The 26,979-nt window shown below is 60.4% G+C and overlaps 2 protein-coding genes across 3 annotated transcripts in view; both read left to right on the top strand.

Annotated features, from left to right (window-relative positions):
• Nucleotides 1-26,979, top strand: part of LOC103823857 (cytochrome c oxidase assembly protein COX14 homolog) — an 85,536-nt gene that overhangs the window by 40,886 nt on the left and 17,671 nt on the right. The window lies entirely within an intron of this gene.
• Nucleotides 7,461-26,330, top strand: ASIC1 (acid sensing ion channel subunit 1). 2 transcript variants are annotated; one of them, XM_030231626.2, is made up of 12 exons: nucleotides 7,461-7,929; nucleotides 8,346-8,740; nucleotides 9,581-9,776; nucleotides 22,080-22,230; nucleotides 22,690-22,817; nucleotides 23,003-23,153; nucleotides 23,233-23,289; nucleotides 23,373-23,526; nucleotides 23,613-23,704; nucleotides 23,962-24,041; nucleotides 24,134-24,238; nucleotides 24,432-26,330. In XM_030231626.2, exons 2-12 carry the CDS (start codon nucleotides 8,376-8,378, stop codon nucleotides 24,534-24,536), a joined length of 1,584 nt encoding a protein of 527 aa, XP_030087486.2. In that variant the 5' UTR covers nucleotides 7,461-7,929; nucleotides 8,346-8,375; the 3' UTR covers nucleotides 24,537-26,330. The 2 variants fall into 2 exon arrangements, with proteins under 2 accessions (XP_030087486.2, XP_050839671.1); XM_050983714.1 differs by lacking the exons at nucleotides 7,461-7,929; nucleotides 8,346-8,740; nucleotides 9,581-9,776 and adding an exon at nucleotides 20,730-21,353.

Genomic DNA, 26,979 nt, shown 5'->3' on the forward strand with positions numbered 1-26,979 from the left:
CTTGCAGCAGGTGGGTTGTTCAACAAATTGGACACATAACGAGACAAAAGGCACAGAGAAAGGAGATCTGGTGGGACTGGGCCTTTATCTCTGGCACGCTGGCCGCCAAATCTTTGTGCAATATTTATCAAGGGTGAGCGGACAGGAGAATTGGCAGTCGATGCATAAGTGAGGAATTAAAGCCACTGCCATCCTTATCTCCCCGGCAGAGGGAGGGGAGGGGTGGGCAGGAGCTGCCAGCCAGCCCAGGGCAATCGACTTTGAAACCATTTGTGGATTTAAGGAGTCCAAACTTTATTAGCTCAGCTGATGGGGAGCAGAGCAGAAGCACCGAGAGGGCAAAGCAGCGCATCCATGTCCTCCGGCTGCCTGAGCTGAGCGCTGCCTCCGGGCAGGCATTTCCACTGAAAGTCCCTTGTGTCCCCGATGAGACATTGCAGGGCTGGGGGACGGGGCAGAGCCGGCCCAGAGGCTCCAGGTAAGGGGTCTGTGGTCTTTCAAGCCCAGTTAAAACTCACTTTTAAACCGAGGAGCTGCTGCTCTTTCTCTCCTAGTTTCCCTCAGCAGCGAGACCAAGGCAGGCGATGCTCTGCCCTCGGGACAGTCACGTTTTGCACAGTCAGAGGCACAGCTCCTGGTGAGAGCAGACACGGCTGGGCACTTCCAGCCACCCTGTGAATCTGCCCCGGGGGACACAGCCAGGAAAAACCCCGGGAAGGGATGGATAGAGCCCCCCTAACCACAGAGCTCCAGGTCAGTCTGTCGAGGGGGTTTGTGCAGAGCCATCCTCAGCAAGGGCAGCTCAGCCCCGGCCGGGTGCCCTGGCCCTGCTGGCTGTGCATGGCGAGCAAAGGGCTGCTCCATTGCCAGCATCCCCTGGGAATCCCCAGTGATCACATAACGTCCGTAATTAACTCGATTATTGGCTTTTCTTTTGCTGAGACTGCACGTTCAAGATGGGCTCCATCTGCTCCTTGCATGGGCCTGGCTGCTGCAGGAGGGGACAGAGCCCCTCCTTCCAGAGAAACGTCTCATTCTGCCAACAGGGGACAAGGACGAGGCCATGCTGGGGGGCAGCAGCAGCCTCTGGACAATGGCTGTGGGTCCAGCTGCCCAACAGCCCCTTCACCACACACCAAACTTTGCCAACCAGCCTTGTTCCCCTGGGCACCCGTCAGCCCCAGACCCGGCTCCACCGGGGCCATCAGCTGCAAATAAAAGCCCAGGAAGCCAAGTGGGAGATGCTGGACTGCCGTGCATGGGGTGGCTGCTGGGAGGAAGATGCTCTGATCTGTGCCTGGAGCATCCAGGGCCACATTCCCCCCCTGCCCCACACAATCCCTCCCGCAGAAATGGGACACGAGCACCGAGAAGCGTCAACAGCAGAGTAATTCCCAGCTACAGCCCTTTCCAGGCAGGCTCCCCCTTTGCCCTGCTGTGGCTCTCATCAATCCTGCCCAGGTTATTCCGGCCGCGGTCACGGAGCCATGGCAGCAAATCTGAGCTTAGCTGGGAGCGGGCACGTGGCGCCCGCGGGTCCCCAGCACCCATCTGCGCCGCCTTTGTCTCTGCAGCCTTTGAGCCGCTCTTCCCCTCCTCTCTGCTGCAAAGAAACGCAGTAGTTGCAACATTGCTTTAATTTGTTTGCCAGCTTTCAGAGATGGAGAGGCTCCTGCTCCCATCGGTGCCGTTTGAGGATGCCGGCAGCGTTAACCCTTTGGCTCCCAGCCCCCGAGCTGCTGGAGCGGCTTTGGCACACCCCAGGCACACGAGCTGCCTCCTCCAGCCCTGCTCTGCGGCCGACCTGGCACTTCCCAGATGGAGGGATCCATTTCCCCTTCCAGCTGCCCTCAGCATTTCCGTAATGAGATGAGTTTTGTTGTGACCACAACCAGTGTCAGAGGGAATGAAAGACAAAGTGATCCAGACGGGGCCCATGGCAGCAACAAGGACACGAGGACAAACAGCCACCAGCAAAGCCAGGGCAGTGAGGGTGGAGAAATGGTGTGGGACGAGTGGGACAGCACAGGGGGATGGGCTGGACCTGCACACAGGGAGGAGCTGGGGGTTCCTGTTGTCCTGTGCACGGCACATCCTGGGATCTCACCTGTGCACACACACCCGAGTCCATGACCTGCTCCTGGCCTGGGCCTTCATCAAGGTGCCAGCTCTGGGAACACCAGCATGGCCCAACAGGGGCATTTCTGCTCAGGTGGCTCCAAACCAGCTTCTGATATGGACATCAGAGCAGGAAGAGAGCAAGGAGCCGGGGGGATGGCCTTGGGCAGCACTGCAGGGCCTCTGGCAACCACACACTGACCCTGTGTCCTGTGGAATGAGTTTGTTTGATCTCTGCCCCACACTTCAGGTCCCATCCAGCCTGAGCATCTTCAGCCCCTTCAGCCCAGGGCAGCAGCCCCAGGGCTCTGTGTGTGTCCCAGGAGAAGCTTTCTCTGGACACGGGGTGAAGCAATGGGGACAGCAGGAGCCACCCAATCTGGAATTTGTGCACAGGGGAAGTGTTTCAGGACAGTGGTTGAGCAGGAGCCAGTGGTTTTGCATTGCCTCATGCTAATTGCTCGAGCTAATGAAGCCACACACCCATCTTTGTGATTTTCCACAGGGTTTCCATCCGCCTCTGGTTTTTAAGGTGCTGTCCACAATTCCGGAAAGATGCGGCTGATTGATTCTGGGATGGAAAAAGAGTAGAAACAACTCTCAAAGGGCTGCAGAAAACACACTCAGCCCAAAGCAGGCGAGGGGCTCCCAGATGCAAGGGTGAGGAGCAGCAGGAGCAGGAATTCCCAGCCATCCAGCCCCAGGCGTGCAGTGTTGGTGCAACACAGACACAGCGTTGTGGCTCTTGCTGAGGCTGCTGGTGAGGAGGTGTTCCTGCCCTCCCACGGGGTACCATCCCTGGGGAGTTTGCTGCCTGTCTCCTGGGGATGGTTCCTGCTGCCAAAACCCCAGGAGGGCCCAAGCCACCTTGCCCATGGCTCCGTGCCTTCACCCTGCACTGCAAGGTGCACCGTTGTTAAGCAGTTCAACCTCCTTTTCATCCCGAGCACAGTTCTGAAGGTTTAAATAGAAAGATATCAAAATAAAAGATAATTGTTGAGAAAGATGAATAGGGGGAGAAAAAAACCCCATCAGCACGGAGGAACTCTTGTCTAATTTCTCACCCACGCAGAGCACAGCGATATTAGTGCCTTCAACTCTGGTTCGTAAAAGCTTTCATGGCTTTATTACCAGCTCCCCGAACAGCTTGTCCTTTTAATAAGCCAAGGCCTCCAGATAGCAGATCTGCCCATGGGAGATCCCATCAGGACGTGGTTAATCCAGGCAGAAATAGCACAAAGCATCATCACACTCACCTGACTGAGGAAGCCCTTGTCTGAGGCAGGAAAAGGTTAAAATCCACCCCAAAAAGCAGGGGGAGAGGGGAGGGAGGGAGAGCTGAACCTCCTCTGTGGCGGGTTAACCAGTGCTGCTGGGTGTCCTCACCTTCTCCATCAGCACTGCTCTCCACAGCCGCTGGCACTGGCGATGGAGGCCTTTAATTATCCAAACTGCTGCCCCTCACAAAATTAAATGCTGCTGAGGATGACTCAGTGTTTAATGGACTGGCTGCTCCTCACGCCGGGAGAGCCAAGCGGGTGCAGGCGAGAGCACGGCACAACACGGCATAAATCACCCGAGAGGCCGCTCAGGGGCCGCTGACCCAGCGCCTGGAGCAGCCTCTGCTGGGCTCCTGCACTGCTGCTTCACTCAGGATAACCCGGGGGAACTCCTGGGAGCAGCAGCTCCGGGCACTGCAGCTCCACCCTGCCCCCAGGCTGGCTGTGACCCTTCCCCAGCTGCCACCACGTGGATGCGCTTGATTTAGAAATCCCACGGATCCACCAGGCTGGCTGTGCTGGCTTCTCTGTTCCCGGGATTTAGATGTGGTGGTTTCCTTTGGAAAGGTCTCAGCAATGGTCAGATGTGGTTCAGAAGGCAAACAGGTGCCAGAGGATGCCATACAAAGCTTGTCTTGCCGTTGCACCACGCTCAGGCCAGCCCAAGCCAGCATGGCAAGAAGCAGCTCTGTTAATAGCCTCATTAGTCTCACCAAGATGCTGAGGCTTTGGCTTCCAGCAGATAATTAACGATGTGCTCATGAATTAGGAAACCCTGGACCTCTACCAGGATCTCTGTGGAGGCTCGTGGTTCAGAGCTGGAGCAAGGCAATGCCTCAAGGAGCAGCACAAAGCAAAGGGCATGGCCAGCAGGGACTGGCAGAAGCCTTCTTTGCTTGTCTTTATTTAATTCAGGACCAGTTTTTCTCCAGGTACCTGACACCTGGAGCTGGAAAACAGGAAATATTTCTCCGTGGAACATGCTGTGAAGCCCTGGCACAGGCTGTCCTGGGCAGCAGTGGAGGCACCATTCCTGGAGGGATTTAAGACACGTAGATGTGGTGCTTGAGAACAGTGTGGTGGCCTTGGCAGTGCTGGGGCAGCAGCCAGAGGATGAGCTTGGAAGTCTTTTCCATTTAAAGGATTCTGTGTGGATGCAAGGGTCCCTAATGCTGGAGCTGCCCCACCCCTAAGAAGTCCTACTAAGGCCCCATGGTGCCTCATTTGAATACAATTTACTGTCGCTGATGATGCTGATGGTTATTTCCCCAAGCTAGGAAGTATTTGGCCCCAAAATGGGCTCCTGGAAGCAATTTCAGATGGCAGTCTGTAATGCTGGAGCTGATGGAAGCAATTTGCAACCCATTAGCAGCGATCGGCTGTGAGGATATTTTACACATCACTCAGTCCAGGTTTGAGGGGGGATGGAATTTTTACCCCCTCTCCTTTGGAATTTTTGTCTGGGATGGGGTGAACACCTGGGCGCTGCCTCTGCAGCCCCAGCAGCTTTGCCTCGTGCCAATGGTGAGTTGTGAATTAAATCCCTTAAATACACAAATACAGTCCCAGACTGCAGGGCCAGGCGCCCCCAGAGCCTCATGCTCCAGGAAGGGATACAGCAGTGCCCAGCACCTCCAGCACCCACAGGACTGATTGACCATTATTAATTAATTTCTCTCCTGGACAGCAGTGGATGCAGGTGAAGAAGCAATTTTCAAGCCAGGGCTGCCTCCATGGAGGGAGCAAAAGCACGGCACAACCCCAAAAAAGCACGGAAAATCATCACTTATCCACCCTTGCCCTGGGGATGCTCTTCCCAGAAGCAGGATGGGAGCTGGTTTCCGTAATTGGGGTGTGTGTGGTGGAGCAGGGACAAGCTCTGCTGGGAAGGTGAGGAAAGAGCCCCAGGCCTTGATTTATCCCTTGGCCCAAGCTCCTGAGGTGTTCCCAAGACACCTCTGGGATCCTGCCTGTCTGCCGGAGCCTGTGCTGGGAGCCTCAGCTCCGTAGCACCTTCCCTTAATTACTTTTTTCATTCTAATTAGATCTGAGGGCAGGCTGAGGGGAGCCCTGGTTGCTGAATCCGTGCTCTGAGCTCCTTTTAACAGGAGGATTCCACCACAGCCACTCACGCCCCACCACCCCTCACTAACCCACTCCCTGAAGCCTTTGAGTCTTTCAGTTTTCACCTGGGGCTGTTCCCTCCTCACCCATCCCACAGCCCTCGGCTGGTTCCTGTCTCTCCCAGCAGGAATTAACACAACCCTCACGTGGCTTCCCCAAAAAATAACACGGAAACGCTCCCAGTCCCCACGCTCCACTCGATTCCAAGGATGCAGCTGCATTCTCCCTGGATGAGGGCCAGCGGTAAGGAAGTTTCCTCTGCCCGCTCTCCTCCTCCCTGGCTCCTGTAGAAAAGGGTTTGGGGTGTTTGGGGCCCCAACAGCTCCACAAGACCCCCAGGAAACGTTCTCCATCCAGGGGAAGCAGCAGAGCCTCTTCCTGGGGTTTCTTGTGCACTGGAAATCAAGGACTCCCAAGAACATCCACGTGCTCACCTGCTCCAGCCTGAGACCTCCTCCCTCCCTGCCCAGCCCCGCTGCCGGGGATTTACTGTCCATAAAACCACTGCAGAGAGCCACTTCTCATCTGGAGGAAGAGAAGGAGGAGGGGGAACAGCCACTCTCTGAGTGTCCTTCTCCCTTATCCCAGCAGCACATCCTTCTGCGGGCTGCCCTCAGGGTGCTGACGGAGGGACAGCACCGAGCAGGCAGCTGTCGGCCCGGCAAGGAGCGATGCAGAGCAGAGCAGGAAGGGAAAGGCAGAGCTGGTGCCGACTGGGAATGCTAATGCTGCTCTCCCGGCCTCGCAGGCACGTCCCCAAGCTCCGGCAGGGTTGTCCCTGAGCCTGGCAAGGGGGAGCACTGGCTCGGGGGGTGTCCCTGGCCCACAGCTCTGGTGCTCCCAGGTGCTCCCGAGCAGGTCCCACTCTAAAACTGAGGGCTCCTGCTCGGGCAGGGGAGACGATGCTCCAGAAAAGGACCAAGCCAAGCGTGCCCAAGCCGTGGGATTTTGGGGGCAGGGTACGTGTGCCTCAGCCTGCTGAATCCCTGAGTGCCCACGCTCCCGTTTGTGTGGTTCAGGTGGGGACACCGTGCTGGGAAGGCACCTCTGGGCAGGGATGCAGCCTGTGCCAACCCTGGGGTCTGGCTGTCCCTTTCCAACATCACACTAGTAAAGGACATTGAAGCATCCTTTTCCGTTTGACTGCAGCCACCTTACTGGGAGCAGTGGGCGGGCTCCTGCTGCAGCCTCCGCACCCAGAGCCGCTGCCGGGGGGCTCAGCTCGGGTGACTCGGGCACCCCGCTCCCCGGGGCACTCACGGGTGCAGCTGGAGGCAGTGGGAGATGTGCTGGCACTGGGGGCAGCCGGGCAGCGCTGTGCACCCCCCCTCTCTGCCCCGGGGAGAAGCAGAGCCCCCGGTGCCTCCTGCCCCGGGAGCAACCCGGGGACAGCGGCGGAAGGTCGGTGCTGGGAGAGGGGCGGCGTGTCCCGAGCAAGGCGAGGGCCCTGCAGGGTCAGTCCCTTCACCGTGACAAGCGTGACAGGCACCGGCCGCAGGCAGCAGAGCAGGGCTGCACGGGTGGACACTCGAGGACACGTGTGCCCCACGGGCAGAAAAGGGCTGGAAGCCACCGGTGCCCCCCAAAAGGACCAAGCCCGGGGTGTCCCACACCCGCCCCGGCGCTGAGGCCGCCACGGGTGAAGCCTGAAGGGCGGGGGTGGCCGCGGCACGGCAGAGACGGGCCAGGGCTGCGGGATGGGCCGGGGGGCTCCGGCGGAGCGGGGAGCCAGGAGCCGGAGCATCCCTGGAAGGCGCTGGGGGATGGGAGCGGCACACGCACACGCACACACACATTACCCACATGCACACGGCAGCAGCACCAACAGCCCCTGCCAGCGCCTGCAATCGCTGGAGCGCCGCTCCTGCGCCTCTCCCTCCTCCTCCTCCTCCTCCTCCTCCTCCTCCTCCTTCTCCTCCTCCTCGCTGCCCACCGGCCTGCGGCACCCCTCACCCCTCCGCGGCCTCCGGCCCCACCAGCGCTCAGACAATGACTTCATGCGGATTATGCATCTGAAGAAATCACCAGCTCCCAGATAGCCACAGGGGGAGGTATCCATGTGTTTGGCAGGGAAGCAGCCTCCTGCTCGCCTTCCTTCTCCTCCTCTTATCTCCTCGCACACGGCAGCTGCCTCCTCTCCAGCGATGGTCGCCTGCGGTCCCCCCGCGCGGCGCTGAGCGAGGCCCCGGCGCATCCCCGCTCCCACGCTTGCACCAAGGTACCAACGAGGCTATTTTTATTCCCCCCCTTCTTTTCCGGTTCACCCGCCGCTGCCGGGCTCGGTGCCTCAGCACCCTCGGTGCCTGCACATCTCCCGCTCCCTCCCGGGTTCCCAGCCCCGGCTCCCTCGGCGCAGCGGCAGCACCACCAGCCCAGCTCCAGCCACGGCCGCCGGCCCTGATTCCAGGTTTGCATCCTTCATTCCTTCATCTGCTTGTCGATGCGACAGTGCCATTAGTGGGAGGTGGAGGGGGAGCGGGGCAGGTGGGAGGGGAGGGGGAGATAAGGTGATGGGGGGGTGGGCACGGCACCCCAGTCCTGCCGTGGGATGGGGAGGGCAGGGAGGAGGTGGGAGGGGGGGAAATGCAAGAGGCTGCATCCAAATAAATGTATTTATGTATATATGTATATGTATATATGTATATATATATATATATATATGTATATATATGTATATATATATATGTAGGCTTGGGGGCAAGAGCAGGGCACAGCAAAGCATCTGGCCCTGGCGGGCGCTGCCAGGCACATCCCTGCCCGGGGCCGCCGTGGGCTGGGCACCCACAGCACCCACGAGGCACCCACGGGCTCCCTTCTCAGCAGAGTGGCCACCCCGGGGTGCTGGCACTGACCATGATGGACCTGAAAGTGGACGAGGAGGAGGTGGACAGTGGGCAGCCGGTGAGCATCCAGGCCTTCGCCAGCAGCTCCACCCTGCACGGGCTCTCGCACATCTTCTCGTACGAGCGGCTGTCGCTGAAGCGCGTGGTCTGGGCACTTTGCTTCCTGGGCTCGCTGGCGCTGCTCGCCCTCGTCTGCACCAACCGCATCCAGTACTACTTCCTGTACCCCCACGTCACCAAGCTGGACGAGGTGGCGGCCACCAGGCTCACCTTCCCCGCTGTCACCTTCTGCAACCTCAACGAGTTTCGGTTCAGCCGAGTGACCAAGAATGACCTGTACCACGCCGGCGAGCTCCTGGCCTTGCTCAATAACAGGTGGGTGCCGGTGCCCTGAGGTGGCCCCAGGTGACATCTCAGTTAGTCTGGATGCAGCCAAGAGCCACCAGGTCCTGCTGGTTCTCCTGGGCATGTGGCTCCCACGCTGGGCTGCCCCAGATGGCTCCAGCGCAGGCAGCTCCCATCCCGGTGTGCAGCACATGCAGCAAGGCCAGGGCCACACCTCGGGATTTCTGTGGGGCTGATCCAGCACACCTCACTCCAGTGCCACCTCTGGGTGCCGTCCCACGCAGCGAGGCCAGGTGTGCCAGCAGGTGAAGCCACTGACCCACACCCCAGCATGGTGCCATTCCTTGGGCTGTGGAAGCCCCTAACCCGTGGCTGTGGTGGCTCCTTGGTGCTGCCAAGCCGCTGTCAAGAGCCTGGTGCACTCCCTGCCCGTGCCAGTGCCAAGGGGCTTCACTGCTGTCCCTACTCCCCTGCCCCAGGGAGGGGTTTTCAGGCATGACAGCAGAGCAGAGACCCAGAACATTCAGGCCCTGTCCCAGCAAGGTGCCACCTCACCTCACCACGGTGCCACCAAAGGCACAGGGCAGGTGGCTGGGTGGCCTCAACCAGGGCTGGTGCTGCTGGACCAGCAGTGGGATAAGTGGGATGGGTTTGGAAGGTGGCCACTGCCCAACTTATCCTCATACATCCTTCTGCCATCTTTCATGTGCCTCTGGGCCCCTTTGTGCTGTTGGATGCTGGAAATGCCACATGCAAGGTGGGGCTGTGCTGAGCCCATGCCAGGGTCGCTCCTGGGAACCCCAAGTGGCCTTTGCCAGTGGAAGCAGCCACTACAGCCAGGCCTGAGCCTCTCCCTGCTCTTTCCCCAAGATACGAGATCCCAGACATCCAGACAGCCGATGAGAAGCAGCTGGAAATCCTGCAGGACAAGGCCAACTTCCGAAACTTCAAGCCCAAACCTTTCAACATGCTGGAGTTTTATGACCGGGCTGGCCACGACATCAGGGAGATGCTGCTGTCCTGCTTCTTCCGTGGGGAGCAGTGCACCCCCGAAGACTTCAAAGTGGTGAGTGACCTGTGGGCCCTGCCTAGTGCCCCCTTTCCCCCATGCAAGGAGGGTGTTTGCCCACCTGTAGCTGCTCCTGCCTCCTCCCAGCTCAGAGAGGACCGGCAGCTAAGGGGGTGCCGTTGGGGTTGGAGGCCCAGGCTGTCCCCAGGAGCACGTGTGGCTCCGTACAGCTCCATGGGCTGCTCCCACGTGGGCACAGCTCCCCGGGATCACTTGGGCTCTGCAAAGCAGGGTAGTGCCGGGCTGGAAGCTGCCGTGGTGAGGAGGCTCCAGTGGAGAAGCAGAGAGAGCACGGATGGCCGAATCCCTTGGGAACACAGGTCCCAGTGGCCCCGTGCTGCGCCCTGCCATGGAGGTTGTTCTTGTGCTGGTGGATCCAGCACACAATAAAGCCTTTATCCCTGCTCTGCCTGGCTCCATCCAGCTGGGAACAGAACAGTGCCGGCTATTCGGGTGCTGCCTAATCAATTCGGCAGCCGTGGCGGCTGCTCCCGAGCAGCTCCGGCGTGGAGCCCTGCGCTGTTCGGGGTCCCCGTCCTCGTCACCAGCCCAGGGGTGTCCCCCTCATGTCCCACGCTGAGCATGGCTGGGTGTGTGCAGAGCCCAGTCCTGGTGCAGTTCAGGTGATTTTAATCATTGGCATTAAATTCCCGTCATGGGCTCTTTCCACGAGCAGGTGTCTGTTGTCAGCCATGAGGCGTTTATTTGTTAAATGGAGGCACGTTGCAGCCCGGAGGGGGCTGGATCCCCTCCAGCAGGGCCGGCAGCAGGGCCAGCTCCAGCCCGTGCCCGGTTCCGATGCCGGCTCCTGCCAGGGCACGGTGGTGTTTTCTGCTCTGAACCATCCTCAGGCACCTTCATCCCTGTTCCCTCCCTCCATCTCTTGGGTTCCAAATCCCTGTGTTCTGCATCCCCTTCACCCAGCAAAAGCCAAAAAGACTTGCAGCTGGTTTGTTATTCCTGCCTGGATTATTCCTTGCAAGCAGGTTGGGATGATTTAGTGGATTTGATTAGAGGAAGCTGGCTCTCTGCTGCATCTCTGCTGCTCCTTGGGGTCTGGCACAGGGAGGTCTGTGTGTGGTGGGGCTGGGATGGGGTCCTGGCTCTCTCAGAAGCTCGTAGGGGATTGTCTCAGCAGCAAATTCCTGCTGCCTTGCTGCTCCCTGCACGGGCTGAGCCAAACTCGGTGCTGCTCTGGGCCTGGTGGCCCCGGCCGGGCTGGGGGTGCTGGGGGCCAGAACTGGGCTTGCACCATCAGCCCACACTGCCCCGGTGGGACCCCACCTTCCCTCTCGGGGGCTGGTTTCCCTCTGTGCTTTGGGAAGCCCCTTCAGTGTCCAGGAACCCTTCTGCATCCAGGGCTGGCCCCATTCTCTCACTCATCCAGAGGGATCTGCCAGGGGCACTTTGGGGGCTGCCCAGACCCCACAGCCTGGGGCAGATGGGGACAACCAGGGGGTGATGGGGACAGCCTGGAGGTCCGTGAGGACAGCCTGGAGGTCCCTGGGGCCGGCCGGGGGCGATGCTGATGGCCGGCACAGGAGCGGCGGCAGCGCCGGGCCCCACACGCCGCGGTGCCGCCTTATCTGTCCCCGGCAGAAGGGAGGGCTCGGGGCAGCCGCGGCGAATGCAAATGAGGGGCTGCGAGCCGAAATACCTGGGGTGACATGAGGCAGAGGAGGAGCCGCCTCCTGCCGGGTCCCCCGCCCGCTGCCGGGCCGGGGAGCAGTGGTACCGGTGCAGGGACCCCCTGTGCTGGGGGCACTGCCCGTGTGCCCCCCAAAGCACCCACTCGCAGCAGACCAGGGGGCTGTGAGCTGGTCTCCCCCCCCAGGTCAGCTCACAGCATCACCTGCGGCCAGGACAGGGTCCCCCGGCACAGGGGGCTCGTGCTGGGTGCCATGGAGAAGCCCATCCGGGGATGATTTGAGCTCTTCCCTCCTCCTCCTTCATCCCACATCATCACCAGCCACATCGGGGGTCCTGGCATTGCTCATGCCCCTCCATGTCCACCCCAAGCTGTGTGCAGGGTACAGGGACATTCCAGTGGAGCTGAGCAGGCTCAGATTCATCCCAGATTGCAGAGTGAACCCTCTAAAAAGACCGGGGGGACAATTGGCCCACCCCAGCTCTGCCCTGGCTCCTCACAGCCCCTCCAGCAGCAGGGCAGTGTTTGGTGCCCCCCAGAGCTCCTCCCTGCAGCAGCCCGGGTCAGGGAGAAGGATGCACAGGGAGGTGCCCTGATCTCCTCCCCAAAATCCTGGCATGGCCTCAAAGCCTGGAGAGACAAACCCAAAGCTGAGGGGCAAGTCTTGACTCCCCTCAGGACCTGGCCCTGAGGGACAAAGGCTGAGGTTTCCCCATCCCCAGGGCTGTGCCCAGAGCCCCACACAGGGATGGGACAGACACATTTTCCTTTGCAGGAGGGGCTCACCCTCGCTGTCGCCCCGTTTCAGGGCCACGCTCCCCGGCACCCTCATTAGCAGCACGGATCAATGTTTCACTCTTCCTACTTCATTATTTATGAGCTGGAGTCCTCCCTCCCCTGCGGGAGCTCTCAGCCCCCCTCGGCTCCCTGCTCCTTCCTCCCCTCACCGCGAGGTTCCCCCGGGGCCTCGCACGCCCACAGGGATGGCGCCGCACCCAGCAAGGGAGAGGCCCCTTCTCTGGGCTCTAAATCCCAGGGAAAAAGGAGAAACACAGGGGATGAGCTTCCTCTCCACACCCCAGGATGGGAATTGTGACTGCACGAAACCTCGGGAAGGTGCCCTGTGCTTGGGAAGCCCCTTTTGGGTGGTTGGTGCTGCCGGGGGGGGCAGGAGTGGCTGTGCCCAGGGTGGCTCAGTGTGAATTTGCAGCTTTTCCTTGTCACACCCTGTGAACCCACCCCAGGGAGAGCCCCATCCCTGTCCTGCTCGGGGGCACGGTGGCTGAGCCCAGAGCCCTGGGCAGTGTGCATGGGACAGCCTGGGTGAGCTGGAGAGGATTAAGACCTCTGGACCATTTCCATGAGGCTCCAGGGCTAAGCTGGCACTAGGGAGAATTGAGTTTGACGTGGAGATCATGCTGCTGCCTTTTGCATTGGATTCTGCATCCTCTGCCCTGGAAACACCGGGTGCACAGAGCCAGAGCCAGGGAGGGAGCGGGAAGGGTCTGCAGCAGTCCCTGCAAAACCCAGCCACACTCCTCCTCTCCTCCTTCCTCCCATCTCTGGGGCAGAGCAGGAGCTCCCGTGAGGGAGAACAGTTCCTGTTCCCCACAGCACCCCACTGCTCCTGCTGGGCCTCCCCACCCTCCTTCTGACCCCACTGCGCCTTGCTGAACCCCACTAGACACCTCCAGATCCTGCTGCACCCCTCAGACTCTGCTCAACCCCAGTGTGGGCCCCTCTGCACCCCCAAAACCTCTCTGCACCCCTGGGCTCCCTGCTCAGCCCACAGCCCACCTCACTACAGCTGGGGGGTGTTGGAGCCCTGCTCCTGCCACCCCAGGAACACGGCGGTTTCTCCCCCTGGACAAACCCCTCGTGTGAGTCAAACCTGCCCTGCTGGTGGGCGCTGGGGTGTCCTGCAGCCCCCTGGGATCTCGGAGGGGTGGGCACAGTAGGGCACACTCAGGGGGGCTCAGCTGGGAGTGCTGCTGCTCCCCTGCTCCCCCTGGCTCTCAGCCCCGTGGGATCCAGGCCCCAGCCCCTTCCCCAAACGCAGCCCTGGCCCCCCGTGGCCCCCCACGGCAGTCACAAGGCCGGAGCCCCGCGGCGAGCGGAGCTCCCCCGCCGCGCAGCGTTAGTGGATAATCACGGAGCCGGAGTGAGAAGCATCTCCAACACAGCTGGAGAGACCGGGCGCGGGAATTACTGATACCCAGACATTTCCTGGAGCTTTTGACAGTTAATAAACAAACCGCATGGGTCCATCTGGCTCTGGAAAAACAACTTGGGGACAGCGTGTGGGCACCAGGCACGGCCACCGGCCCCAGACAGTCCCATCCTGGTCTGGGGCTGGTTCCCAGCAGCATTCCGAGCCCCAGCAGATCCCACCACAGTCCCCAGTGGAGCCGGTGCATTTACAAATTCTGTAAGACATTTGAGTGATTTATGCAAATCACTTTTTAAAGCGGCACACGGGCTCCTAAATAACTTATAAGTGTTGGAAACTGCTGGCACGTATCCGTTGTTTCTGGGCACTGATTCACCTCGGGCATCCCCGTGGTGTCCCCAAGGGCCCGGCTGAGCATCCTCACCTGGATCATCGGCAAACTCCACCTGGGCTCTTCCCCACATCGGCCTCTCTCTGCGGCCGAGCAGCAGCAGGGCTTGACCCCTGGGGCTGCCCCGTTTTCCAGGCGAATGAAGCAAAGCCAGCGGGACACGGGCGAGATAATCGGAGGTGACGGAGCAGAGGAGCCGCCACGCGCGGGACCGCAGCCGTTTGCTGGTGGTGACTCGGCTTTCCCGGGAAGTGCAGCGGGTTGGGAGTGCCCCAACTCTGCTGTCTGCTCGGCAGCTCGGAGATTTTCCCGTATCACTGTATTGTGCTCAAAGCAAATCATCCGGAAAGCAGCCGTGAGCTGTTTCACCCTCGGGCAGGGAGCAGAGACACTCAGGCGTTGCTCCTCAGCTGCCTCCTTGTCCCAGCTTCACCCAAGCATTCCCAGAGCTGCTCAGGCAGAACCGGGGAGCTCTGGGCTCTGGCTTTGCTCACCCCACACTGACACAAAGGTGGACAGGACTCTCGTGGGAGGCCGGCTGCTCTTCACTCTCCCTCTGCGGCAGGACAGCGACAGCACGGCCCCGGCGCTGCTGGACCAGCTCCACTGAGCCCACCACGACTGATCTTGGCCAAGATGGGGCAGAAGAGGATCGGGAACAAGAGGGATGAGAACACAGTGGCAGGGTGAGAGGCCACCACGTGCCTGCACCCCACAGCCACTTCATTAGAGCTGTGAATGGCGCATCCAGCACCTGGACCTCAGAGCTCTGGAAAGCAGTGGGATTAGAGGAGAAGGACTTGTGGGATGAGGGTCAGGCTCAGGCAGTGTCATTTAGTCCCTGGCTCTGCCCAGGGGCCGTGCCCAGCCCCAGCAGCTCCCCCTGCACAGCAGCACCGTGCACACCCAGAGGGGTCACACACCCCCAAAGCTCTGCACACACCCAGAGGGGTCACACTCACAAAAAACACCTTGCACATATGGAGATGTCACACCCCAAAGCACTTTGCACACTCAGAGGTGTCACACACACCTGGAGGCACCACACACATACCCAGAGGTGTCATGCCAAGAGCTCAGAGCATCTCAGCTTCACTCTGGCCAATCCTGTTCCTCTTGCAATGCCTTTGCACATAAAGACTCATTAACAAATGAATTATTAATGATTATTAATAAGCTGTAATGGCATTTGTGGCTGCTGGAGGAGATGAGGAGGCTTTCGAGTGGTATCCGACCGCAATGGAGGTGAGGATTTCACAGCTGAGGACAGGGCACGTGTGTCCCCAGGGATCCAAGGCTGGAAGCACAGCCCTGGACAGCAGCAGCAGATGAGGGGTTCCAAGCTGTTCCCCTCAGCCTCCCGTTGGTGTTTGTCCCAGCCCCAGGCTGGGCAATAGCAAGGTGCTCTCCGAGGGTTCCAAAGGACCTGCCCAGGAACCTCCTGGTGCCATTTTCCCTCTCTCCCTGATATTAAGTGGGGAGAACCCACGCTAGAGGGGGCAGATGCCCTGAGCCTCTGGAGCCACAGATCTCCACAGGGAGATCAGGAAATTAACTGTCTCATGGCCTTTTTGCCTCAGTTTAATATCTCTGGCTGTTTAGAGCCACCTGTGTTTTATCGCCTGTGGAGCTTGGCCGGGGCTCCCCAGGCAGCACTGCAATTCCTGATCCAGCCAGGGTTCAAGGAGCTCCTCACTGGCTCTTATTTATTTATACAGCCCTGACACTTGGATATTATAACCAATTATTTATTTTTGGAGGGTTTTTTCTGTGTGGAGTGTTTGGTGTGTTTGCATCCAGGTTCTCAGCCCAAGGACAGAGCTGGGGCAGGGTGTTCCCACCCACTCTGTGATTTATCAGGGATTTTAAACCCCTGCTCTCCTGGCAGGGACAGGGAGACCCTTCCAGAGCCACCACATGCCAGGGCTGTCTGACTGCTCTGCTTGGATTAGATTAGATTTGAAAAGCGTGATACGTGCGGAGCCGGAGCGAGCGAGCACAGCAAGGAAACCAGACCGGAACACCGTGGGCTTTTCCCCCCTCCCATAAAACCGCCGGCTCGAATCTGCCTGCATGAACTGGCTGAGCGATTGTGAAGGATGTCGGAAAAAATCACAACCTGTTTACGGGAGATTCGCGATCGGCAGGAAACACGGGAAGGCGTTGGGATCAGGGTCGGCAGGAATAATCCCGGATGCCGGGAATTAGCGACACCTCGGCTGCACCTTCCGCGTCCTGGCGGAGTCCTGGTGACCCCTGCACGGCACAGAGGGACACTGCCAGCGGGGAAATCACCGGGAAGCTCTGAGCACTACAAACAGGTTCAATTATAGGAGAGTAAACAGATCCTGGGGAGGAGGATGCGGCGGCTGCGGAGCCGTCACGGCGGATCACAGCCAAGGCTCCAGGGACACGCTGGACTGCTCACGGAGCTGCGGGGGGGGTCCCGGCTGAGCCCCCCAAAACCCCGGGACAGCGTGGCTGCAGGTGGCCTCAGTGCCCGGGGCAGCAGCACCGGCACCCGGCAGGGCTGGCTGGGAAGATCTTGCCCAGGAAAGCTTTGAAAGATTAATAGAGTTTAAATGGAAGCGTTTGGAGAGGAGATAAGGCTCATCTGATATGAAATCATATGGAACAACGGGATCCAGGGAGGCCCTGGCTCTATAATGAAGTCCACTTAGCACATTACTCACCGTAATGTGCTTTTTATTAAAGTCCTGTGCTGCAGGTGCTGAGTCTGCAGCTGGGAACACGGGGCTGGAATGGCACAGGCACCTGGAGTACCGAACCCCGCCGCCAGAAGCAGCCGGGCTGCGGCGTGAAAAAGGCACCTCCGGCCTCCCGTTTCCCGTCCCGTCTGACCCAGGGACGCGACCCTGGCATCACCCAGCGCCGCGGCAGCACCGGGACTCGCGGCTGGGGCTGCTGGGCCTGCAGGGACGGGGTGGAGAGGAGGCGGAGGTGGGGAATAATACAGAGGGAAAAACTCCTTTTTAATCATCAATTTTTTCTGCATTAGAATGTGACATGCTAATCCACTGTGAAGCGTCTAATCTGGGGGATAAAGGGCCGGATAACACAAGCTGCGCCCGGCTTGGCTGGCGGAGCGAGCCGAGGCAAGGTGGCAGCATCTGATAAGGGGTGCAGGATTAGTCCCGGCACAGATCCCGCCTGCCCGGGCAATCCCACCTTGCTTGGCTGCTTCTGCTCTGTCTCTCGCCAGGGTCAGGGAGGGATCTGCAGCCCTGGAGCCGTCCCAGAGCGGCTCCTCCCGCCCGGAGCGGCGGTGGCAGCGCTGCCCGTGCCTCCACCACCATCTTGGCAGCTCTGGGAGCTGCAAAGCACATCCCTGGGCCAAGACGCTTGGAAAACCTCATTTTTCTCCCTTTGGATTCGCACACCCCGGTGCGTGGTGGGAGCAGGACAACCCAGCCGTGTGGTCTCTTTCTGCCCCAAATGTCCAGCCCCACGCGCTGCTTTGGCTGCCTCATCCCACCCCCCATCCCATCCTTTCCCGGCAGCCAACTCCGAGCTTCGGGCACCCCCAGGGATGACGTGGGCAGCTCAGCCGCGGCTCAACCAGTCTTTGGCAGGGACGGGCAGTGCCCGTCGCAAAACCGAGCGGGTCCAGCTCCCGGGGCGCTTCCGGCGAGAGCCTCCCCGGGGCCCGGAGACCTGGGATAACAGAGCTTGCAATGTTGTTTTCTCCTCGCCTCCTCGGGGATTGGTTTATCTCTATGAATAACTCCATCCCGGCTTTGATCTCCTCTGCCATTAAAGCGTGACAGGCTGTGAAATGTGCTGCTGCTGCCGTCAAATCCCGCTCCCGCTTCCCCCCCGCCGCCTCCGTGCTCCCCCGCTCCGGGAAACCTCCTTTCCCAGGCCCGAGAGGAGCCGCAGAGCAGCGAGCGGGGCCGAACCGCCCCGGGACAGTGGCCAAGCACGGTGCCGGAGGCAGGAAAAAACCATCTCCTCCTCCCATCCCACACCCTCACTGGGCCGGGGAGGAGGGCACGGAGCATCCCCGGTCCCAGCGCCGGCTCGGGTGTGGCATCACCCCAGCACCCGCCACGGGGGCTGATGTCACGGCTAATTATAGCATCCCCCGTCCCTCGCCCCCGCCAAGGCTTTACCTGAGAGAGGGTAAAAATAACTCCCGGCGAGGGAGGAGCTGGAACGAGCCCAAGGACTCCTCCAGCATCTCCAAAACTTGCACAAACCAGGACGGCACCCCCGTGCCTGCGACACACGGCCGCACTTTGTCCCCAGTCTGGGGGTCGGGACGCGCTCTCCTTGGCTGGTGCCGCCGTGCTCCAGGCTGCGGCCGTCCTCGGTCACCTTCACTCGGCTCGGGTGTCGGCGCTGGGACAGGTGGCGGTAACCGGAGCCGGGCCCTGCTGCTGGGAACCAGCCCCGGCGCGCCCCGCGAGCTGTTTAAGCCGAGCGAAGCAGGTTAATGGCCCCAGTCGATGATGGAATGTTTTCATTTCAGCATCTTTCTCTCTCTCCCTGCTGCAATCGCTCCCAAGAAGACACATTAAACCTCCCCGAGCCGAGGGAGCGGATCCGCCCCTCGCTCGCACCCTCCGGGACTGCCTGCTGGCCCCGGGCAGCACGGCTCACCTGTCCGAGCCCTGCCGGGGCTAAACGACCTCCTCAACCTGCAATTCCTTAATTCCGTTTCCCTTCTCCTCTCGCCCCAACAGCCTTGGCGCAGGAACCCAGAGCTGGGAGCAGCAGAAATGCCAGCCCAGCCCTGGACAGCTCCTACCTGCTCCTCCCTGTCCCAAGCATCCTCCATGCCAGCCGGTGTGGGATCAGCCCAGTGTGTTCCCAGTCTGCTCCCACAGGGCTGGACCAGCCCAGCTCTTCCAAACCCCCTGCCAGGAGCAGCCCTGATGCTGTTACAGCCCTGCCCTGTGGCTGCAGATCATCCCCACCAAAGACACAAGGCACCTGGGACCTGGCCCCCATGCCCTGGTGGCTCCCAGCCACCCAATTCACCTTCCTGACTCTCTTTTCTAGGAAGAGTTTTCATCTCTGTTTCTCTAGGATGCTCCCAAAGGGTGTAACCTTGATCTTGGCCTGATGAAATTTCATCCTGTGGCTCTGGCGTGAGTCCCCAAGGTCATCCACTCTTTCTCCCAGGTCCCCAGGTGGCATCTGCCAGTGTCCCTCTTACACAATGGCCATATTGAAGGGAATATTGAGCTCGGGGAGCCCCAGGATGGGACACCCCACTGTCACATCATGGATCGCTGCCCCTGGCAGGGATCCCCAGTGCCTGTTCCACCGGCATCACCTGCCCAGGAATCTCAGATTACTGTGCTGGTATCAGATCAGATTTTTGCTGAGTTCCTGACTGATTTGTTCTCCCAATTTGTGGTGTCCCTGTGTACTGGGATGTGCTCAGGGACCAGGAACCCCACACGGTGCACAGGGAAGGAGACACAGCAGCTGAACTCAGGGCTTGGGGTGAGCTTCTCCCACCCAGGCACCAGCCCAAACCTGCCATCCAGCCCCTGCACATCCAAGTGCTGCCAGATTTAGATTCTCCCCCGGTGCTGGGATGGGGCTGGAGATTGCTCTGTGGTCTCTGGATGCTTTTATGAAGTGCTGAGTACAGGAAAACAGCAAACCACGAGAAGGGGATGCGCTGCTGCAGAGAGGAGACGCCCGTGCTCCTGGCAGCTCCATCCCAGCATCCTGCACCAGAGCTGCTCCCTGGGACCCCCAGCCCGGCTGGTTCTGCAGCACACAGCCTGGAGCCATTCCTTGAGGGAAGAAGAGTCTCCCTGTGCCCCACTGGAATCCAAAACATGAGGTGATGTGCTCAGCACTGACTGGGCTCTGCAGAAGGACTCGTTGCCTGGACAGCACCCAAATCCTGCCGAGCCCAGCCCTGCTCAGAGGAGGACAGACCTCACACCACTGGGAATGTTGGACTTGCCGGATTCTCACGTGCACACGCCGGTGCCCTGCGGCATGGGGGGATGAGCCTGCAGGGATGGGCACTGCCAGGGCAAGAGGAGCATCGTAGGAGCCTGAGAACACCACAGCATCCTTCCCCCCACCTGGACCACCACTGAACCAGAACGGTGTCACAGGCATTTTGGGAAAACCTCTGGCTCCAGCTGGCCTGGGGACGAGTGCAGAGAGCCTGGCATACGGAGGCTCTGGAGACAGCCGGGGACCCAGCAGGGAGGGCTGGGCCTGGCTGGAGGAGCCGCTTGGGCTGCCAGGGCCAGACCACGCAAGGACGGAGGGCACGGCGTGGGGACGCAGCGCCGGGTACCTGCACACCTGCACACCTGCACACCTGCACACACTGTGTGCCCCCGGCCTGGCAGCTCTCGGGCCCCCAGGCAGCACTGGGAGCTCCCACGGCGCCTCTGGAGGTGGTGATGTCTCTGCTCCGTCCTGGCAGCCGGAGCTGGCCGGTCCCGGGGGGCCCGGGGAGCCCGCGGAACCGCCCCTCGCTCCTCCTCCCCTCCTGCTCCTGATATACCCTCCTGGCTCCGAGCATCCCTCCGCTCCTCTCCCTCACTCCCGCTCAGCTCACTCCTTTTTCCTTCTCCATTTCTTCTCTCTGAACTTGCCCCTTCCCCCTCCCCTGCTCTTCCCAGCCCCTCTCTGCTGAGGAACTGACTGAAGACCCCCAGGCTGGGGCAGGGCACGGGCCAAGACCCCCACACCAGAGACAGGACCTCCGCACTACAGCTGGGATCCCCAGGCTGGGCAATGCCTCTCCAGATATTCTGCACCATCTCCTTCTCCAGTGAGGAAGCACCAGAAGATGCTGCAGCCACTGAGAAGGGAGAAGATGAAGCAGACGAGTTCCTATATGGGCAGGAGGAGGATGAAGAGGATGAGGAGGACGCAGGGGCAACCACGGACTTCGTGGCCTTTGCCAGCAGCTGCACCCTTCACGGGCTGAGCCACATCTTCGTGGAAGGCAGCCTGGGCGCCCGGCAGGCGCTGTGGGCGCTGGCCTTCCTCCTCTCCCTCTCCATCTTCCTCTACCAGGTGGCTGACCGCATCGCCTACTACCTGGAGTACCACCACGTCACGCTGCTCAGCGAGGAGGACAGCCCCGAGATGACCTTCCCCGCCGTCACCTTCTGCAACATCAACCGTGTGCGGCTCTCGCAGCTCAGCCACGAGGACTTGCTCTACCTGGCCCCTCTGGTCGACTACGAGCCTGGGATGGAGCTGGGCTTCACCCCGGCCCAGCCGGGCCCCTGGGAGGAGGATGAGCCCCTAAATTTGTACGGGTTTTTTAACCGCACTTGCCACCAGCTGGAGGACATGCTGCTGAGCTGCAGCTACCGCGGCCAGCGCTGCGGCCCCGGGGACTTTGCGCCGGTGAGTAGCCCCAGGGTGGCCCGGCACGGGGAGCAGCTCCGGAGCTGGTCGGTGTCGGATCAGGCACGCAGGTGATGCTGCCCTTGGAGCTTGCTGAGGGACAGGCTGATATTTCAGCCCCATCTGCCAGAGCTGGGGACGGCACCGGTGGTGGAGCTGCTCTGGTGGGACATGGAGCATATCCCCAGGGCTGTGCTTGCTGAGGCAGTGCCTGGCACCTCCATCCTGGTGCCATCAGGGTTTGTGGGGCACCATGTGGTGCGAGCCCACTGCCCTCACATGCCCCTTGCCCAGGCTGGCAGCAGCTCCGTGGTTTTGGGGTCATGCTGGCTGCCGGAGGCGAGAGCTGGAATGGCCGAGGAGGGAGGGGACGGTCCAGGATCCCGTCCAGCCCTGTCCTCTGCAGGGATGGAGGAGGGCTTGGAGGAGGCACCGGTGCAGGCATCAGGCTGAGTGCCAGCACCTTGGGGAGTCACAGCTGCCACGGGCTCTCTGGGGCTGTAAATCTGCAGTCTCCACTGAGTCCATCCCTGTGGAAACATCTCCTCCTCCACCAGGGCCAGGATGGGCAGTTCCAACACTGAGAGATCCCGTGGGCCAGGAGCCCCGATCAGACCGTGTCCAGGCTGGGATGGCTGAGTTTTGGGGCTGGGGATGCTCTCCTGGCTCTGTGCTGTGGCTGCACACAGAGGGGCCTCAGCCTCAGCCCTGTGTCCTCTCCTGCAGGTCTTCACCCGCTATGGGAAGTGCTACACCTTCAATGCAGGGCAGGACGGGAAGCCCCGGCTCATCACCATGAAGGGGGGCACTGGCAACGGCCTGGAGATCATGCTGGACATCCAGCAGGACGAGTACCTGCCAGTGTGGGGGGAAACAGGTAACCCACTGCCCCGGCAGGCCCACTCAGCCACTGGCAGCTCCTGGGGTGCTGCCCAGCCCCTTCTCACCGCCCCAGACCACAGATCCACATCCCTGAGGCTCCCTTCTCTTCCCTCCTTCCATTTCTCATCACATCTGGTCTTTTCTTTCCCTTTTCCTCCTTGTCTTTGCTCTTTGCCATGGCAACTCCTCATCGTTTAGACATGCAGCCATCACTTGTTTATAAATAGAGTCAAATACTTTCCCTGCCACACTCCTGAGTGTGGAGCAGGGGGGTCGGGGTGGGGGGGCAAGGACGGTGCAGCAAACAGATGGACAGATGGATGGACACGTGGATGAATGACTTGGCCCAGGGGAAGCGTGGGAGGCAGAAGTTGCGGTCCCTCGCACAGCAGGCTCGGCACAGCCCCTCGGAGCAGGGCCAGTGCTGTGCTCACCCCACTTCTCTCTGCCACAGATGAGACCTCGTTTGAAGCCGGGATCAAGGTGCAAATCCACAGCCAGGACGAGCCCCCTCTGATCGACCAGCTGGGCTTCGGGGTGGCTCCCGGCTTCCAGACCTTTGTGTCCTGCCAGGAGCAGCGGGTAGGAGCTGGGCAGGTGTGGGATGTCCCCTCCCAGCCTGCGCTGTGGGAGCCTCCTTGCTGTGCCTTGTCCCTGTGCTGGATGGAGGGGAGGACCCCGTCCTGGAGACCAGTGCCACGAGGGGGTCTGTCCCCTGCCACACTGAGGGGGTTCTCTCCTCACTCCTGGCTTCTTTCCCCTTCCAGCTCATCTACCTGCCACCTCCCTGGGGCGACTGCAAGGCCGTGGCGGGCGACTCAGAGTTCTACGACACCTACAGCATCACGGCGTGTCGCATCGACTGCGAGACCCGCTACCTGGTGGAGAACTGCAACTGCCGCATGGTGCACATGCCAGGTGAGCCCCGTGCCCGGCCTGGCCCGGCCCAGCCCTCCGGTGTGGTCCTACCTGGAACACCTGCTCTGTGTCTCCCCAGGCGATGCCCCTTACTGCACCCCGGAGCAGTACAAGGAGTGCGCGGATCCGGCCTTAGGTGAGGCTGCCCGGCCCCGAGGGTGGGACGGAGCTGCGGCCTTGGGTTTCTCCATCTGGCCATCCCCCTCTCTCCCTGCACAGATTTCCTGGTGGAGAAGGACAATGAGTACTGCATCTGTGAGATGCCCTGCAACATGACCCGCTACGGCAAAGAGCTCTCCATGGTCAAGATCCCCAGCAAGGCCTCGGCCAAGTACCTGGCCAAGAAGTACAACAAGTCAGAGCAGTACATCGGGTAAGGCACCACGGCCACGGCAGTGGGGCAGGGTCTGCTCCCTCCATCCCAAACCTCCGCCTGATGCCACTTCTGTTCCTGCACAGAGAGAACATCCTGGTGCTGGATATCTTCTTTGAAGCCCTGAACTATGAGACGATCGAGCAGAAGAAGGCGTACGAGGTGGCGGGTTTGCTGGGTGAGTGTTGGTGGCTGTGGGGAGCCCTGTGACAGTCCCCAGCCAGAGCCCCCCAGCGAGGTGGCCTCGTGCTGGCCCTGTAACCATGGCCCATCCCAAGGCACCGGGCTGTGCCGAGAGCACAGATGTAGAGCAGGGCACCCCACTGCCATGACTGGGCACCAGTCACGGCGATGACAAGTTCTGTCCTTTCTCTGCTCCCACTGCCACCCAACTCTGGACTCAGGCCACCCTGATGGTTTCCCTCTCCTCTGCAGGTGACATTGGAGGGCAGATGGGGCTGTTCATTGGGGCCAGCATCCTCACAGTGCTGGAGCTGTTTGACTACGCCTATGAGGTGAGTGTCTGCCCCATCCCATGGCTGTGCCCATGTGGGACATGGAGAAGGGCCACCCAGAGCCCCACGGTGCTGAAACATGGCTCTGGCAGGTGATAAAGCACCGGCTGTGCCGGCGGGGCAAGTGCCGCAAGAACCACAAGAGGAACAACACAGACAAGGGCGTCGCGCTGAGCATGGACGACGTGAAGCGCCACGTGAGTGTGGGGCACAGCACAGGCCCCTCCTGCCTGGCCCCTCCTGCAGCTCGGGGGGTGGGGAGTCACCGTTTTGGGGAGCCCCTGGGAAAGGAGCAGAGGGCCCAGGCAGAGACGCTGTGGGGGGATGGCGCTGGGTCTCTGCAAGGACCTGGATGAAAGCAGTGGCTCCAACATCCTGTTTATGCTGCAGAATCCCTGTGAAAGCATACGGGGGCACCCAGCAGGCATGACGTACGCAGCCAACATCCTACCTCACCACCCGGCCCGGGGCACCTTTGAGGACTTCACCTGCTAACCGACGTCTGGATGTACAACCTGAGCTACCAAAGCCCTGCCAGAGCTGCCCTTCTCCCCGCCAGCGCCAGCGGAGAGACACATCTAGGGGGCCTTTGCTCCTCGGCACGGTGGGACACGGACAAGAGCGACGGCCTCGGATTTCGGGGCGAGCAGTGGGGTCGGGCAATGCCAGACCCTGGCGCAGCCCCCGCGGCAGCTGCTCTGCGCCTGCCCTGCTCCTTCAGAGACTCCAGGATGCTCCAGCCCGGCCGTCCCGCGGAGCGGGAGCGACACGCACAGTGGGCCAGGGCACGGGCCTGCCCCGGCTCCCCCTTGGCTCCCCTCGGCCTTTTTAACTAAAACCCAGAAGCCAAGAAGAAGCAGCCATTTGGCCGCAGTCTCCATCCACAGCCCTGTCCGTCTGTCCTCCATCGCCTCCATGCTCATCCTACTCCAACGCCTTGGCCGCGCCTGCTGGGCCCCCTGTGCCTGGTGGGGGGCTCATCGGGGATCCCCTGGTGTGCCTGGCACAGGGCAGCAGGCTGGGAGTCCCCAGAGAACCCCTCTGTCCCCTGGGACTGCCGTCCCGGCTCGCCCGGGCACTCCCGGCTCGAAGACGCGGCAGCTCCACCTGTCCAGAACGTCTTCCTTGGCCCCTGCCCTGGGAGCAGCCCCGGGAGCACCGGAGGAGGCTCAGCTGGGACGTGCCACCTCAGCTTTGGGGACACTGGGCACTGTCCCTCCCTGCCCACCCCTCCCGGGCTCTGGGCAGCATGGCCAGCTCCAGCACTGCCCCACGGTCCCTCCCGTCTGCAGGGAACCCTGTGGCCCCAAACCCAGCCATCCTCGGGGAGTAGGGCACAAGGAAACTCCTGGCCCCACCTGTCCCCAGCTGGGGACACGCCCTTGGCACCACTGTGGCTGGGCAGGCACCGGAGCCCCGACCCCCCCGGGGCTCACCGGGGGCTCTGGGCTCCAGCCCTGCTGTGCCCCAAAAGCTGCTGCCCCGGGGGGTTTGGGTGGTCTGTGGGTTCCCAGGGCCTCTGCTGCCCCTTCCCAGCATGGCCCTGCCCTGGCTGGGGTCCATGGCCACTGGGTCACTGTCCCCCGGGCCGGGCAGCACCCACCAGTCCCCTCTGGGGTCCCCGTCTTGCCCCCCCAGCCCGTCTCCCAGCCCCCAGGCCAGAGCCCTCCCGGGCCCAAGTGCTACTTATCTTTAAAAGCTTTTGCAATAAGTCTTTTTAGTAATTTTTTTTCTAAACTGCAGTTTTGTTTTTAATTGTTTTCATTTTTATTCTTATTATTTGCTTCCTGACCAAAATTAGGAACTGGGGGTCAGTCCTTTGTATCCAGCAATCACCCAAAGACGACGGGTCGGCCACATCCATAAATTTTCTTATGGATTTCTCCTAATGTTTCATCCCATTTCATTTATTTATTTTCTTTCTTTCTCTTTCCCATTCAAGCTTTTAAAGATGGGGCTGGGATTTGACCTTGAGGCTCACCTGTTGAAGAAAACGCTTTTTTGTTATGTCATCGGCATTTTATATTTCTTATATATAATATATATGACTATATATATATGTGTACATATATATATATATCTATATGCATCATGCCAGTGTAGATACCCATCCAGTAGCATTTAGGCCTTGTTCTTGTGCCATTTTTTTTTCTGTTACTGATCTCTGAATGCCTTCAAGTGTATAAAGTGTGGAATTCTCTCCGGTATCTGTACTATGTACACACATTTTCATAGGAAGCACAATAAGATGACAGATGCATTGTACATCAATACCTGCTACTCTTAACAACGATGATATAAAGAATGATATAAATGATATAACTCCCCCACGCCGAGCCTTTCTCTCTTGCTGAGCTGCTGGAAATGCTCCCCTGAGGAGGCAGGTGGGGACAGCCTCATCCTGGGATGGAGCTGAAAGGGAAGGGGAGGAAAAAGCTTTGGGCCAGATTTCCAGAGCAGAGTATGCCCTGGGTCAGAGCTGAGGCTGAGCTGAGCCTCCCTTTCCTGGGAGCTCCAGTCTCGCTGCCTTCCCAAGGAACTCCTCCCAAGGGACACAGGGCTGGAGGAGGAATGATTCCTGCTCCCGACCAGGGAAAGGAGAATTAACACTCACAGAGCTCTTCATCCCTGACAGCTCCAGCACCTCCGTGGTTTGGGACCCACCTGAGGTCCGACAGGAGTCACCAAGTGGAATTTCACCCTGGGAGCACAACCCAAATATAACACACACCTTTTGTCCTAAATATTTCCAGCTACAAAGAGCAATAGTAACGACAGAGCACATCCAACAGTGGGCATCCAAAAAAAGCCCTCAGGACTCCATGGAGACTGAATAATAGGGAGTGGGAGTGGGCAGGGAACGCTGAAATGCCAACGCACACCCACACCCACCCTCCCCCGGTCCCTTGGCTCCGACCGTGTCCCCGGCTCCTGGAAA

Source organism: Serinus canaria, chromosome 25 (assembly GCF_022539315.1).
Source record: "Serinus canaria isolate serCan28SL12 chromosome 25, serCan2020, whole genome shotgun sequence".
NCBI classification, from domain to species: domain Eukaryota; kingdom Metazoa; phylum Chordata; class Aves; order Passeriformes; family Fringillidae; genus Serinus; species Serinus canaria.

Coding starts and splice junctions, on each gene's coding strand:
- ASIC1 (XM_050983714.1), top strand. CDS start 20,730: ATGCCTCTCCAGATATTCTGCACCATCTCCTTCTCCAGTGAGGAAGCA. Junction 22,231..22,689: donor GCCAGTGTGGGGGGAAACAG/GTAACCCACTGC, acceptor TCTCTGCCACAG/ATGAGACCTCGTTTGAAGCC. Junction 23,154..23,232: donor CCGCATGGTGCACATGCCAG/GTGAGCCCCGTG, acceptor GTGTCTCCCCAG/GCGATGCCCCTTACTGCACC.